Source organism: Pristis pectinata, chromosome 27 (assembly GCF_009764475.1).
Source record: "Pristis pectinata isolate sPriPec2 chromosome 27, sPriPec2.1.pri, whole genome shotgun sequence".
Classification (NCBI taxonomy): Eukaryota; Metazoa; Chordata; class Chondrichthyes; order Rhinopristiformes; family Pristidae; genus Pristis; species Pristis pectinata.
The window spans coordinates 21,053,602-21,067,412 of NC_067431.1; the positions used below are offsets into that span (position 1 = coordinate 21,053,602).

At 42.6% G+C, this 13,811-nt stretch overlaps 1 protein-coding gene across 13 annotated transcripts in view; it reads left to right on the forward strand.

Annotated features, from left to right (window-relative positions):
- Positions 1-13,811, forward strand: part of zbtb16a (zinc finger and BTB domain containing 16a) — a 204,967-nt gene that overhangs the window by 92,531 nt on the left and 98,625 nt on the right. The window contains exons 4-5 of one of the 13 annotated variants that reach the window (XM_052039760.1): positions 457-563; positions 2,488-2,828. The exons of 11 other annotated variants lie outside the window; for them this stretch is intronic. In XM_052039760.1, coding sequence (XP_051895720.1) covers positions 457-563; positions 2,488-2,538 — 158 coding nt within the window. In that variant the 3' untranslated portion in view covers positions 2,539-2,828. Of the gene's footprint in view, positions 1-456; positions 564-2,487; positions 2,890-13,811 lie in introns of those variants that run through there. One more of the 13 variants, XM_052039762.1, reaches the window with a different exon arrangement.

Sequence of the window (13,811 nt, forward strand, 5' to 3'; positions counted from 1 at the left end):
GAGGGGTTATAACCTTTCACATTATAGTTCGTCCATTGGAGGATGATGTCAGGAAGCACTTCTTCACACAGTGGAAATTGAGAGCTCCCTCCCACAAAGTGAGTGAGGCATGGACATGTGGGTTGCCAAGTGAATAGTCTCTAACAGAGATTGAGGCAGGTTTGTTATGCAGAGGTATCACAGGAAATGAAACCAAAGCAGACAGATGGAGTTCTTGATACTGATCAATCATTATTTATTTTAATGGTGCAGTGAGCCTGGGTGTTGATCTCCTGTTACAGGTTGAAACTCTCCAGTCTGGCATTCTGTGGACTGGCAACTCCTGAGATCCAGCATGTTTTGAATCTGTAGTGTAGATCTGTGCTAATTAAACAATTCTAACTTGGATATAGCTAAGATCTAAAATTAACAAAGATTTGTAGAGCATCAACCTATCAGTGCAACTTTTGCCTACAGTGTTTCTGACTTATGGAAACTTCAGTTTATGGACAGCTCTCGGAACCTTTGACTTGCCCTGGGACTGTCGAGACCAAAAACAAAACAGTTCTGCTGCTCAGAAGAAGGTAATTGGGATATTTCTGTGGTCTGGTCCAGCACCAGTCAGGTTCCAAAGGTGCCGGACTAGAGAGTTTAAACCTATAATGGGCTCCTTCGACTTTAGAATTGTGGATTGTTTTCCCCATTTACGTCTTGTTTTGGCTCATTAGAACTTGGCTTTGCACTGTACAAGGGTGTTTGTGGGAAGTTCAGGCAGTCATTTCTTTTATTCTGTAGGTTTGTCCCACGCCAACTCTGCAGTGGAGTGGGCAGTCACTGCAGCAACAATTACACCTTGTGTTCATAAAAGGTGTCATAATTAATACAAATAGACCATGCTGGAAATACTCAGGAGCTACGAAGCCAGGCATGTAGGAATTTTGGTCAATGGTCATTCATCTGAACATTTTCTCCTTTGACAAGATGCCAGTAAGAACACAAAATAGGAGCACTTGGCTCCTCAAGCCTGTCCTGCCATTCAATGTGATCATGGCTGATCTGCCTCAGGCCCTCAGGCCTCAACTCCTCTTCTGTGCCTGTTTAATATGGCCCTGAAATCCCCAATCTTTCTTTCAAAAAATGTACCTTCCCCCTCTTTAAGCATCCCCACTAATCTAGTTTCTACAATCATCCGGAGTAGAGAATTCAAGAGATTCAATTTCTGCTACAAGAAATTCCTACGCACCTTAGCTACAGGATGAGGAGATCGTTGTTCCTTTAGCTGAGACTCTTTCACGAGTGGATGCATCTCAACATCTACCCTGCCGCGCCCCTTTAAGTTTTTGTATGTTCCAATAAGATCACCCCTCAAGCTTCTAAATGCCTATGAACACAGATCCAACTACTTTAGCCACTCATGATAGGATAATCCTCTCAGTCCAGGAATTAGTCTTGTTGGACTGACTCCAACACTACTATCTTTTAAGTAAGGGGACCAAAATTGTGCCCAAGACGTCAAGTGTGGCCTCATTAACATCCTGTACCATTGTAGCAGTTCTTTTATTTCTAAATTCCAACTTGCTTGCAGCACCATAAAACATTCCAAAACATCTTAGAAGAGTTTAATCAGACAACGTTTACCCCCAGGCCACATAGAGATATGTTTTGGACAAATGAAGCTTTTGTTCTGTGGAGCATTTGAAAGGAAGAGAGTTAAGGCAGAGAGGTGGTGTGGTTTAAGGAAGGAATTCCAGAGCTTGGATCTGTTGGGTGCACCACAACTGAGAGTGGAGCAAAGTTAATTGGTGAGGTACAGAAGTCTTTGGCTGGCAGAGCGCTGAAACTTTAGAAGGTTGGAGGAGATTTTGGAGATGAGGACAGAGTATCAGCCTGTGTAAAACCGCAATCAAAGTATTAAGACCAGGGATATGCACATGACATGTGCAAGCTCTACAGCACATAGTTGCCATCACTGACCTTGCAGCAGATGACTGAGCTTCCTCATTTTAGCCTCTGCTGGTCCAGGCACAGAAGACTGATTTCCTGAGTCATGCCCAAATAATGTGACAGGGCTCCTTGGTTGCAACCTGGTTCCTAATATCACTGATCATGTAGCTCTTGTTAACATCAAACTGATAGGATTGTAAGGCTTTTGAAGAGCTGCCCAACATAATAGTTAGACAGGCATTTAAATCCCACTCATTTCATGTCCATGGGAGTCTATCTAAATGCAAGGTTATTGCTGACTGATTTAGCACATTGTTGAACAATAGAAAATAAATCATACTCGTGTATGAACCAATAAACACTTTGCGTGATGCTTTCTCGGTTCATCGGCTCAAATTGCTCATAGTACTAGGGATAGATCTACCCACCAGCATTTCTTCTTGGGGTTATAAGAACTTAATAGGAGCATTTACTGAGTAAACCCATGCCATTGTGTCCGCCAGTGGAAGGATGTATGACTTGGATGGACACAAGCAGAACAATAACTCACTTTATTCTTTACAGTTCTTCCAGACTTGGTCAAGAACTCTCGTCACTCCTCCTCCAAACGGATAGCACAACACCAAACTTAACATCTGTAGAATAAAGTAGATTGCCTGTCGCCAACACGTCCTTGTGACTAATTCCATTTCCACTGCTGTTGCACTTGACAGGCTTTTGGAGTGTTGTGTATTAAATGAGTCCAGCAGTGGATATTTTTATTTTGTTTGTGTGCAGTTTATTTCCCTCAAGGATCTATCTATAATTGTCATCCTTTTCAAAAAGTACAACATGTTTCTTTGTGCTGTCTGAGAGAACATTTGATGGAAACTGATGAGCTAACTCTTTTGACGCATTATGTAGGATTGTCACTGGCTTATTTAGCGCATTGTTGAATTATAGAAAATAAATCATGTGTTGATCTACTTGGTTTGTCCTTACTAAATGTCTTGCATGATGCTTCCTTAGTTGAACAACACACATTACTCCTACTGCTGGGGATAGACATACCCAGCAGCATTTCACCCTTGATAAGAAATTAGTTGGAGAATCAAGTCTCTTGAGTTTGCTCCAACAATCAATGAGCTGGATTTCTACCCTTTCCACATTCCTACCATATTCCCTTATCTCTCAATTCTCCAAGTTCACGCATTTCTTGCGCGCTCTCAGTTTTGAATGTACTCGGGGAATGAGCATCCACAATCTGCTGGGCAGAGAATTTCAAAGTGAAAACGTTGCTCCTTGTCTTAGTCCTAAATGACAAATTCCTTATCCCAACACTGTCCCTCCTAGTTCCAAACTATTCCATCCTGAGGGAACAATTTATGGGAATCTGCCCTATTCTAGGAATTTTATAGATTAAACTCCTTATAATGTATTTTGAAGGTATAAATCAACAAGTTCCAAAAGCAGAGTGTAGTGTCTAATCCATTGAATTTGGTCATCTTTTGACACTTTGGCATTCAAAGGATATTGGTATGGTCTTTCAGAATCCCATGCCTTTTGAGTGATCCTTTTGTGTATCTAGTCTGTTAAGTGTGTTCATGCATCTAACAATTGGCTTGTCTACAGAGAGAAGACCTCCTGCACTTCCACTGTAAGGCTGCTCTGGTACCAGCATCTTATAAACGTGCGAACCTTGCAAAGTGAACTTCAATCTATATCAAATAATTTGTTCCAATTTATTTGCAAACTCTTGAGCTGCTTTTCTCTTCTATGAAAATGTTTTCTTCCTTATTCTGTCAGTTTCCCCTCCCATCTCCCTCCAACGTTTGGCCCAAGTGCCATCAGCAAGTCTGAGGCAACTTGACCATCAGAGGCTTTACGGCTGATTCTACCACAGCTCCACACCAGTGCTTTTTACAACAGACATCTGATGGCTATTGGATGGCATAAATGGGCAGGTATTTTGGATACCCCCTTCTATTTCCATTGGAAGCACTATCATCTTTGAGCCTGGGCGTGGGTTGAAGTTCGATTCCAGAGATTGCAGCGGGAAGTAGAAGGTGATGTTACTGATGCAGTGCTAAAGGAGTGCAACACTGTCTGAGGTACCCTCTTGTGGTATGACATTTAAAACTGAGGCCTCATCTCAGATGGATCCTCGGCAATTTTTGAAGAGCAGGAGCATTATCGTTGGTGTGCCATTCGGTATTTTATCCTTCGGTCAAATTCACCAAAGCGCAGACAATGTGTCATTGCTATACTGCAGCTTGTGGGATCTTGCTGTGTCCAGAACAGCTGCCACGGTTCCATACACTGCAGTGCTGTCTACACTTCAAGTACTTGGCTGTAAAGCACCTTGTGGTTTTCTCCGAGTTACAACTGGTATGCTGTAGAAATCCACACTCCCATTTATCCCTTCCCCTCCCTGAACTGGGGCACAGTGAGATAGGAGCCATTCCAGTCCTTGTGGATTAGTATCAAACCACTCCTTCAGAACTTGATATAACTTGTTTTGAATGTATGAGTAAAAGTGAATGAGCCCCTTTTCTCTCCTGAGTGTTAAAATAGTTGCGTGTTTGTAATCCACTTCATCCTTTCCTTAAACTTGCCCTTCAGAAATATTGTACACACAAAGCCTTTCTACTTCATTATTGTTTTAAACAAGAGGGGGAGCGAGCGCTTGGGAAAAAAGCAGAATGATTTTTTTGCTTTGGCTGGGATTCAGCCATATCCTTGGGATGATGTCATGGGCCACTGGTAGATCTGAATGTTCAGCCAGAATTCCACAGCATTTATGACAGCTGTGGGTGAGAACATGCTGTACCAAACCTTTTACTGAATCAGCTTGATGGGACTCCAGATCAGGACTACAGGCTGAGGGAGGAGAAGGCAAAGGAGAAATTGGAATAATAGGGCAAACTCTCCTGCCCTTTGGTGAATTATAAAGAGACAGACATAGGCTGCATTGGCAATATTTATATAAAAAAAATTAATTTCCTCCCTGCCCCAAAACCTGTGTGAGCTTCTGTTTTGGCTGCTGCTGCTGTTAGCAGTGAAGATGATTGAAACACTCCCGTTGCCTAGAAGCAAGAGCTCTGCACTTTAATGGGGTGATTTTGTATTCAGCTCGACACGCGCGTGCCTCTTTTTTTTGCATGCAGCACAAAGTACATTGTTGGGAGGCTGAATGGATGCTGTAGTGCTTGTTGGCTGCTGTAAGCTTTGTGGGCAGCAAGCCTGTTCCTCCTTTGGAATTAAGTACATAATTTTTTTTTGCTTATTGAGTTGTTGGCAGTACTGGTACATTTATAGAAGTTGGGCAAGAATAGATGGATGAGTTTAATGAATTCAATAACAGTTGGTGGGGAAAAAAATTAACCTTTTTGAGTCTTGGAAAGAGTACAGGACAGGAGGAGGCCATTCTGCCCATCCAGGGTTATTCAGCCCAAAGTAACTGTGCAGTTTTCTTTTTTGATTTTCATTCACTGTTGAATTCGCTGCCACTTCTCTTCCAGGAGTGCTAGCCTTGTTAAGTCCCCTGCTCTTTGGCATGGCTTCTGTATGCCCCTTTTGCCTTGCGCTCCCTCTCTGAGGTATCTTTTTCCCTTCTCATCTTCTGTAAGGTGTCGACCGAAACTTGCTTCCACACAAACATCTCTTTCTACTTCTACGTGAAGGCTGTATCTGCTCAGTTGGTCTCACCCTAACAGAGGTATTCCCTTTGTTCTACCCATCCCTCCTCCACCTTTCCTGCTACTGAAAACTAACTCGTTTTCTCTCTTTTCCAGTCATGATGAAGGGTCCCAGACTTGAAACGTGAATCGTTTTTTTCCACAGATGCTATCTGACCTGCTGAGTATTTCCAGCATTTATTGTGGTTTGTTTTTATCCCACTGCACAGTCCTTGGTTTGTAACCTTCAGGCCGGCAACACTTCAGATGCTCATCTATGAACTTTGTTTAGGAATTTTTCTTCCACTAGTCTGTCGTAACAAGTTCCAGATCGCAGTACTTTCTGGGTGAGAAAGGTTTCACTTAATTCTTCTCTAATCCTGCCTCACCTGTGTTGGGAAATGGATACTTTCCAGCTGTTTTCTGTCTAGGCCCCTCCTTTTTATAAATTAAATTCCACCTCAGACTATTCTTTTCCAAGGAAAACAAGCCTTCAAAATCTTTCCTCGTAGCTAAAATTCTCCGGTGACAACCCCTCATAAATTTCCTCTGTTCCCCCTCTGGCGATACCACATGTAGAATTCCGATAAGTGTAAACACTTTGTGAACTCCCCACCCCCCTCCATCTCAGCCTTAACAAAGGAGGTAATTCTTGTGGTGATTGGTTGGATGGAAGTAGGCTGTTCCCACTGCTTGACCCAAGTGCCCATCCTGCCAACACTGAGCATCGATGAGCAGCCAAAAGCAGGGAGCACATCAGCCAAATAAGATGCTCAAAAACCTTACCAACGAACACTGGATAGCATCGGGAAATCTTTCCCATTCATTCGCCCGCATGTTATGTTGGCTGACCCAGTACCAGGCAAACAAAAAAGCATCTGACTGCTAACTATTTTGCTGCAATAAGAACTAAGTGTGTTTGAATTATGTGTCTGGTCTAGTGCACAGTCACATTAAAAATGTGATTTGATAGCAGTGTTTTTGGTTTACATATTGACAGCTCACACTAGTTGTCACAAAGAGGAAGTACATTAGATAACATCGTTTATCTGGAACATTTAATCTGTAGACATAATGTGAGAATATGTGTGAAGCAATTGTGTGAAACTGTTCTGAGAAGGTGATTGAAAACCATCTGAAATGGTGATTTCCAGACGCTTCATTTACAAGTTGCACTTCCTTTTATTCCAACATTGGGTCCCCTTTCAAAACCTGAATCTTCTGCCATAAGGCTGTTAATTTCACATGAAACTGCCTTAACCTCAGAAATGCGAGGAGGGTTGGGATTTTTGCACAGGCATCATGCGCCAATGTGATCTTGCACGCAGAAGCGTGCAAGAAGTTGGCAGAAGGTATGCGAGGGAAATCCTGTCCACTGAACCTGTGCTGGGCCAGACCTGGGACGGGCACAGCAACATGGATTATTCAATGGAGAGCAGCCACTCTGAGGGAGAAAAGGATGCCATTTACATGTTTTGATTTAATTGACAATTTAAATATTTAATTTTTTAAAAAATGTTTCAATAATTTAAGTTTTTAATGGTATGTTTAACTCAGTTTTTGACATATACATTCATATTCAAACTCTTTGACAGCTGGTTAGACTTGGGATGGCTAAACTAGCTGTCAAAGCAATTCGGTGAGATTCTGATTGGAAGGCTTGTTTTGCCCAGGGCCTGGGTGGTCAGGGCAGGGAAAGCTTCAGTGGAAAAAGTTTGCACTGGGTATTGGGTTGGCCCATTCTAGAAGGAGGGTGTAGAACCCTGGCAGCACCCCCTTCACCAATTTTCGGGCCAATAATTGTTATAAAAAGCATCAGTGAATGCAAGTCCACCATTTATTCAGCAAAGCTTATTGTAGCCTAGTTGTTATAAAAGAAATTGACAGATTTACGCTTGAACTAGAAACATTTTTGAGGGTAGCTTTTGTGGGGGAAAAAAAAGGTTCACATACTTGTGTTTCTGATGTACTTGTAAAACACCTGATATATGAAAAGGTGTTTATAAGTGTAAAGTACTTGTGAAGTGAAATCAGGCAAATGTAGTGACCAATTTGCACGCACCCACTTTTACCACAAATATAACTGTCCCAATGACCAGATAATCTGCTGATGTTTAATTGTTTTTCAGGTTGTGGGCATTGCTTATTTATTGCCCACTCTCGCCATTGAAAGGTGAGCTCCTGCCTTGACCTGCTGCAGTTCTTCTGGTGAAGGTGCTCCCTTGGTGGTTTTGTGTAGGAAGTTCTAGGACTTTAATGATGTGTTGAATGAGGAAAAAGTAATGCCCAGGAGACCAAGGAAGTTCCTGTGATTTTCTTCAAATAGTGCCATGGATTATTTACATCCTAAGAGCACATCGGGGCCTCTTGTTTGTTGCCTCACCTGATGGATGGCATCTTCAGCAGAGCAGCATTCCCTCAGTACTGCTGTGCCAGCCTGCATTTTCTTTTAATACTCAGGTTTCTGAATTAGGTCTTGAACTCACAACCTTCTAATTTGAGACATGAATGCTGACCCTTGTGCCTTGACAAACAATGTGATTGAAGTGTAAATGAATTGGGTCTGTGACCCTTGACAATATAGCTGAGAATAATGTGGTTTCAAATGGTGGTGGGGGAGGAGTTGATTTGAATTTCTCATGAGCTTTATTTCCATGTAGAGTCTCCCAAGAACTGAGGTCCCGGTTCCAATCTATGCGAGTGTGTTTCTACAAGGATCTTTCTTGTCTGTCAGCAGTGCCGGGCTGTTAACAATTGCAAATAGGATGACTGAACGCTTGAATCATGAAGCTTTTACAACCTGGAATATTTGTTTACAACAAGGCACTGCATTGGAAAAAAACATTGCAGGTTTTTTGCCTCTACACTTGCCTCAAGTGATTGATGGTGCACATAACTAATTGTCGGTGTGTGCTGTTTATTGTATGCCCATGATTGAAGCATTAATTTACCCATCAGGTCTCATTAATTATGCAAACCTCTCCAAAGATGATGCAGGTTTTATGATTCCTATCTGTCTGTGGAAAGTTCCGACTTTGGATGCTGCTCTCATTATGAGTGTCATTTTAGCTATTTAATATGAAAAGCCTTTTGACCACTCTCACATCACTTGTGCCCATCCCATAATCAAGTCTCCATGTCCAGAAGGACATAATAGAGTGAAATAAAAAAAAACTAGTGAGGTAGAATTTCCAATCCAGGTGCCATCAGCAATGTGGCACCAATTTTGCCCGTTATTTTGCTTCCTCTTGAACTTATCTGCCATGTAGCAGCCTGATCAAATGACACTTTAAAATATCAAAATATAAACAGGAAGGAATGTATTTTGGCATACAAGTTCTGTTGCATTGCTGAATGTGTAATACAATAATGGGAAATGTGTTGAACTTGACTTCTGGAACTTCTATTGAATCCAAATACTGAATCACAGCCCTTGAGAAAAGCAAATATGGCTGAAAATGGAGTTATTACAAAAAGAATGCATGGTTTAGTCTGTCATGATTTTAAAATAATTGACTTTTAAAAATAACAGCTGTATAGGATTATTTGTTATTGGTGCAAAGGGTTCAAGATGTTCGCAAATTAAAGCATTGTATTTCTATTAGTGTCCTTTTTGCACAGATTTGTTTGATTTCTGATGAATTGTGCGGGTGCTACTTATTTTACAGTGACGAATTAAACCAGTTTAACCGTCCATAGTGCTACAGTGCACAAAGCTCAAAGAAAGTAAAAGGTTTCTTTGCTTGTTGCTGGCCACCGCAGTAGTTATTCTTTGCACGATCTTTATCCTACACTGAGGCCCAATTGCACAATGATGTCACTGTTCTATGCTGCAGAGAAATCTGAAGGCTTTATATATAACGAGGAAATTGCAGCGCAGCAAAAGACCATTTGGCCCAACTGGTTCATGCTTGTCCATTATCAGAATCTTTGACATGTTCTTCTTTCTCTCTTGTACTTGCTTTGAGGTTTTTTTAAACAGCTTGTTTGCCATGAGGAATGTGGCGATGTTACTTGCAGATCTACAAGCTGAGTGCCGCTTTCAGCAGGATGTAAACGTGCACTGAACTAATAGTGCCTTTTAGTCCCCTGATCCTTGTCTGCAGAAGCAGCACAGGCCAAGGTTGCTGACTGTCGTCTTTGTCGCTTAGCAACTGATGAGTGTCACCTGCCGGCAGCTGATGTTGCTGCATTCTGCGCACTGTTCCCATGCTGGTGATCACGTTGCTTGTTCAGTGGGACATCTGTTGAAGTTTACGCTGCCTGTTGATCCACAGGTTGATTTGCAGATCTGGTGACTGGATCACCAAATGTTGATCTTGGCATGGTACTAATTGCCCGCAAGTAGGTGTCGCATTTCTCTGATGGCGTTCCATGTTGTATGGTGAAGTCCTGCACTCTGATGAGCACAGATTGAGTCCAAGCTGTTGGATACTTATGTATGTTGCAAATGACTAGCGTTCTACAAAAGTGATGGTTATACCAACTCCCACTGAAAATCTTTTCTGGCCCCTTCTGTTATTGAATGTACCGTCACCACATTGCAAAGGCAAAAGTCTTTTATTGCATGCAATGTGCCTCAGAATCATCTATTTGTAAGCATCAATTGTGGCTCAAGTTTTAGTGCTAGTGTTCTTGAGATTCAAAGTACTTTTGAAGTGTGGTCAGTGTTGTGGCCTGATCCACCATAACTGGTACCTTTTTTTTTGAAGAGGTTTTGGGCTTGTCCGCCTAGAACCTTGATGAGAATGGCCAGGGGATTGTGGAACTAGTTACCTGCAAATAAGTTGTTCCTGGATTAGAAGCCCACTATTCCTCAAGAGAAGAGAAACAACTTTACAGTCAACTTAAGGCAGAAGTACAGCAGAGAACCCCTGACCTAAAGAACTAATAGTCAGTGATGTAAAAATCCATCTACCACCGAAACACTGGAGACTTCACTTCGATGAATGCCAAGTATGGAGTGAATTCATCAGGGATGAATTCATTAGGGCCATTCTCCCCACTACTCCTAACTGGCCTTTATGATTTTTAGTCCTATCCTGGCTAAAAAGTAACAAGGCATCAGGACTATATGGTACCACCATTAGTGGTAAACTCTGTGGTGAGGAGCTTTAGTCCTGAATCTGGGAAGAGGAGGATATACCAAGGGACCTTGAAGATGGTCATAATTACAGAATCTTTAAGTCTATATGATAATTACAGAGGGGTCTCCCTGCTGTCTGTCATGGAAAAAGTCATCACCAGGAGCCTTCTCAACTGTTTCCTCCCCCCCCCCCCCCCCCCCCCCCGTGGCTGAATAGCTGACCCCCAACCCCCCACACCCAAATCATTGTAGGCTCCCAAATGGCTGCCTACAATACTTGGTCTTTCTTGACTTCATGAAAGCCTTGACTCCATCAATTGGGAGAGAATGCTCCTCAAATTTGGCTGCCCATAGAAATTCCTTTACATCTTGCGTTTGCTCCATGATCGGTGGGTGTACAACAGAACCAATCTCAGTGTAGACTATAATCAAACAAAACTGTGTCAGCACCCCAACATTTTTTCTCAATGTTTTTTGGTGCAATGCTGGACTGTGCAACCAACAAATGCAGTGTGGGAGTGGAGCTAATCTTCAGAGCTAATGGGAAATTGTTGAACCTGTGGTGACAACACTGCACAGCCAAGGTCTCTTGAAGTTCATTAGTTAGGCTGTTGTATGTAAATAACGCTTGTGTTTGAGTGTGCTCAGCGAGCAAATGTCCAGCCATTCTCGACTCACTTACTGAAGTAAACACAGGATGTGCCTTAAACACAACCTCCTCTACCAAATTGCTTCTGCTTCACCATCCTGCTCTCCAACAATGAAGGTTCAAGATGATGACCGCTTCTCGTATCTCAGAAGCCATATCTTGGTGAAAGCTCACAGCAATGTAAAATTCACTACTGCCTTCGATGCGCCAGCAGAGTTTTCGGTCAATGAACAAAAAGGTATTTTGAGATTAAAACCTCAAAATTAAGCCAAAAGTCATGGTCTACTAGGCTCTGATTATCCATGTTCTCTTATGTGCTTTGGAGACCTGGATAGCCTACAGCTGATGCCTTAAAGCACTGGCAATATACCACCAATGCTTCTCCACATACTCTTATGGGATAAGCGATCCAATGTCAGTTTCTTCTTCCAGGCCAATATTCCCACTGTTGAGGCCCCAGTGACACACCAGCATTTACATTGGGCAGGCCAAGTCATCAGACTCCAGAAACAGACTATCTATTCTGAACTCTGTTGTTGGATCTATCACGTGCTTGAAGGAGTTTTTGAGCACATCCCCATTGACACCTTGTAATTCCTGGCCTATGACTACTCAAAGTGGAGAGAATTTGATATGATGTTAAGAACCCTGAGTCCATGCATCTGGAGTACATATAAGTCCTATGTAAGTGGTGGAAAGAGTGCACCAGCTTACAAACTACCCACCCACATGCCCCATCGGGCACCTCCTGCCCCATCTGTGAAGAGTCTGCAGGTGGTGATCTCATCAGCCACCTCGGAACCTACAAAACCTGAGTGGATACATCATCATTGATCCCGAGGGACTGCTTAAGGAGGAGGAAGCTCCCCCGAGTGGCAGTAATGCTATGATCTGTTTTACTTCATTCTGCTTGAGTGGTAAATCTTCAGTATGGCATCTAGGAATAATAGTGTGTGTGTATGTATGTATGTGTGTGTGTGTGTATGTATGTATGTGTGTGTATATATATATATATATATATATATATGTGTGCGCGCGCGCACACACACACACACACACACACACACACACACACACACACACACACACACACACACACGATGAAACCTTTTTGTTATTCAGTAAAATAGTGGAGGTCTCACTGCAGAGATGAACATATGATCTAGGTTGATGTTCCAGAGTCAGAGGTCCGACCTTATTGATAAACTGAGGCCTTGTCTCCCATCAGTGAAGGTTCTAAACACAGTACTGAGGCTGAATCACCTCCAGTGGTGAGCCCAACTAATGTCACCATCCCCTTCTGTTCCAGGAGCAGATATGGATGGAATGCGTGGTTCTTTGTTCACATTTGCATAAAAATCCCTAGCCTAAGTAGTTTTGCCCATTATGAGAATGGAATGTTCTCCATTCACTTACTAGAAATTCCCATTGGCAGCCCAGTGGAATTATTGCATCATTCTTTGAGCTGCAGTACCTCTTTCTTGGCAAAGAACCATACTTCAGCACATGGTGGCATGCATAAGCAATAGACTGAAGTGATTTGTGTACGTTTTCCATTAAAATTACTGTGTGTGACTAGAATAGTGGCACACCTGTAATTGGCCCATTATTTCAGTCAAATATGAGAAGGCAGATGGTTTAAAAAATATCGAGCTATTTTGCACTCAAACTTCAGGGCTAGAAGTTCTCACTCGAAGACCCACTGAAATGGCTGTAGGTGGGGACCACCAGCTCGTGTGTGTATGTTCCCAGAGGAATGATTTTCTTGTGCATGTTCTACCATGAGTTGTGATAGGTAGTGCCAGGTCTTCTGTGTAATCACACGCAATAACCACGTGACTCTTGCAAAGTGTGGCACAATCTCATTGTGGTGGGAACCGTCGTAGCAGTGGTTCTCAGTAAGATCCGGTTCATTGTGGCGGAGCTGATTTAGGGAAGAAGAACAAAATAAAAATGCCAGAAGCAGGACAGCCAGCATCCACGGAGGGTGAAATACTGCTTCATCTCAATGACCCTTCATCTGAACTGTTCTGATAAAGGGTCATTTATCTGAAACATTGTTTCTCTCCCTCCCCACAGTTGCCACTTGACCTGTTGGCCCTTCTGGCATTTTCTGTTCTTGTTTCAGATTGGCAGCTTCTGTTTTTTTTGTTCCAATTCCTGTGTTGAGGAAGCTTTGACCTCGAGAGGTGGAGATGGGAGTGGGCACCACTCCGGATGATGGGATATTATGCAAGTCAACATCCAAGGTAATGACTGGATGCTTGGACAACACCCCTGTAACAATGAAAACAAATGGATGTTCTGTGATGCTGCCTGACCTCCTGAGTTCCTCCAGCGCTGTGTGTGTTGCTCCAGATTCCAGCATCTGCAGTCTCTTGTGTCTCCATGAAGAATCCACAGCTCAGTTTGATCACTCATCTCCTGAGTGGCTCAGAGATGAGTGGGGCTTTAATTTGTACAACAGAAGACCTTTTACTCTCTAGTTCTGTACTTG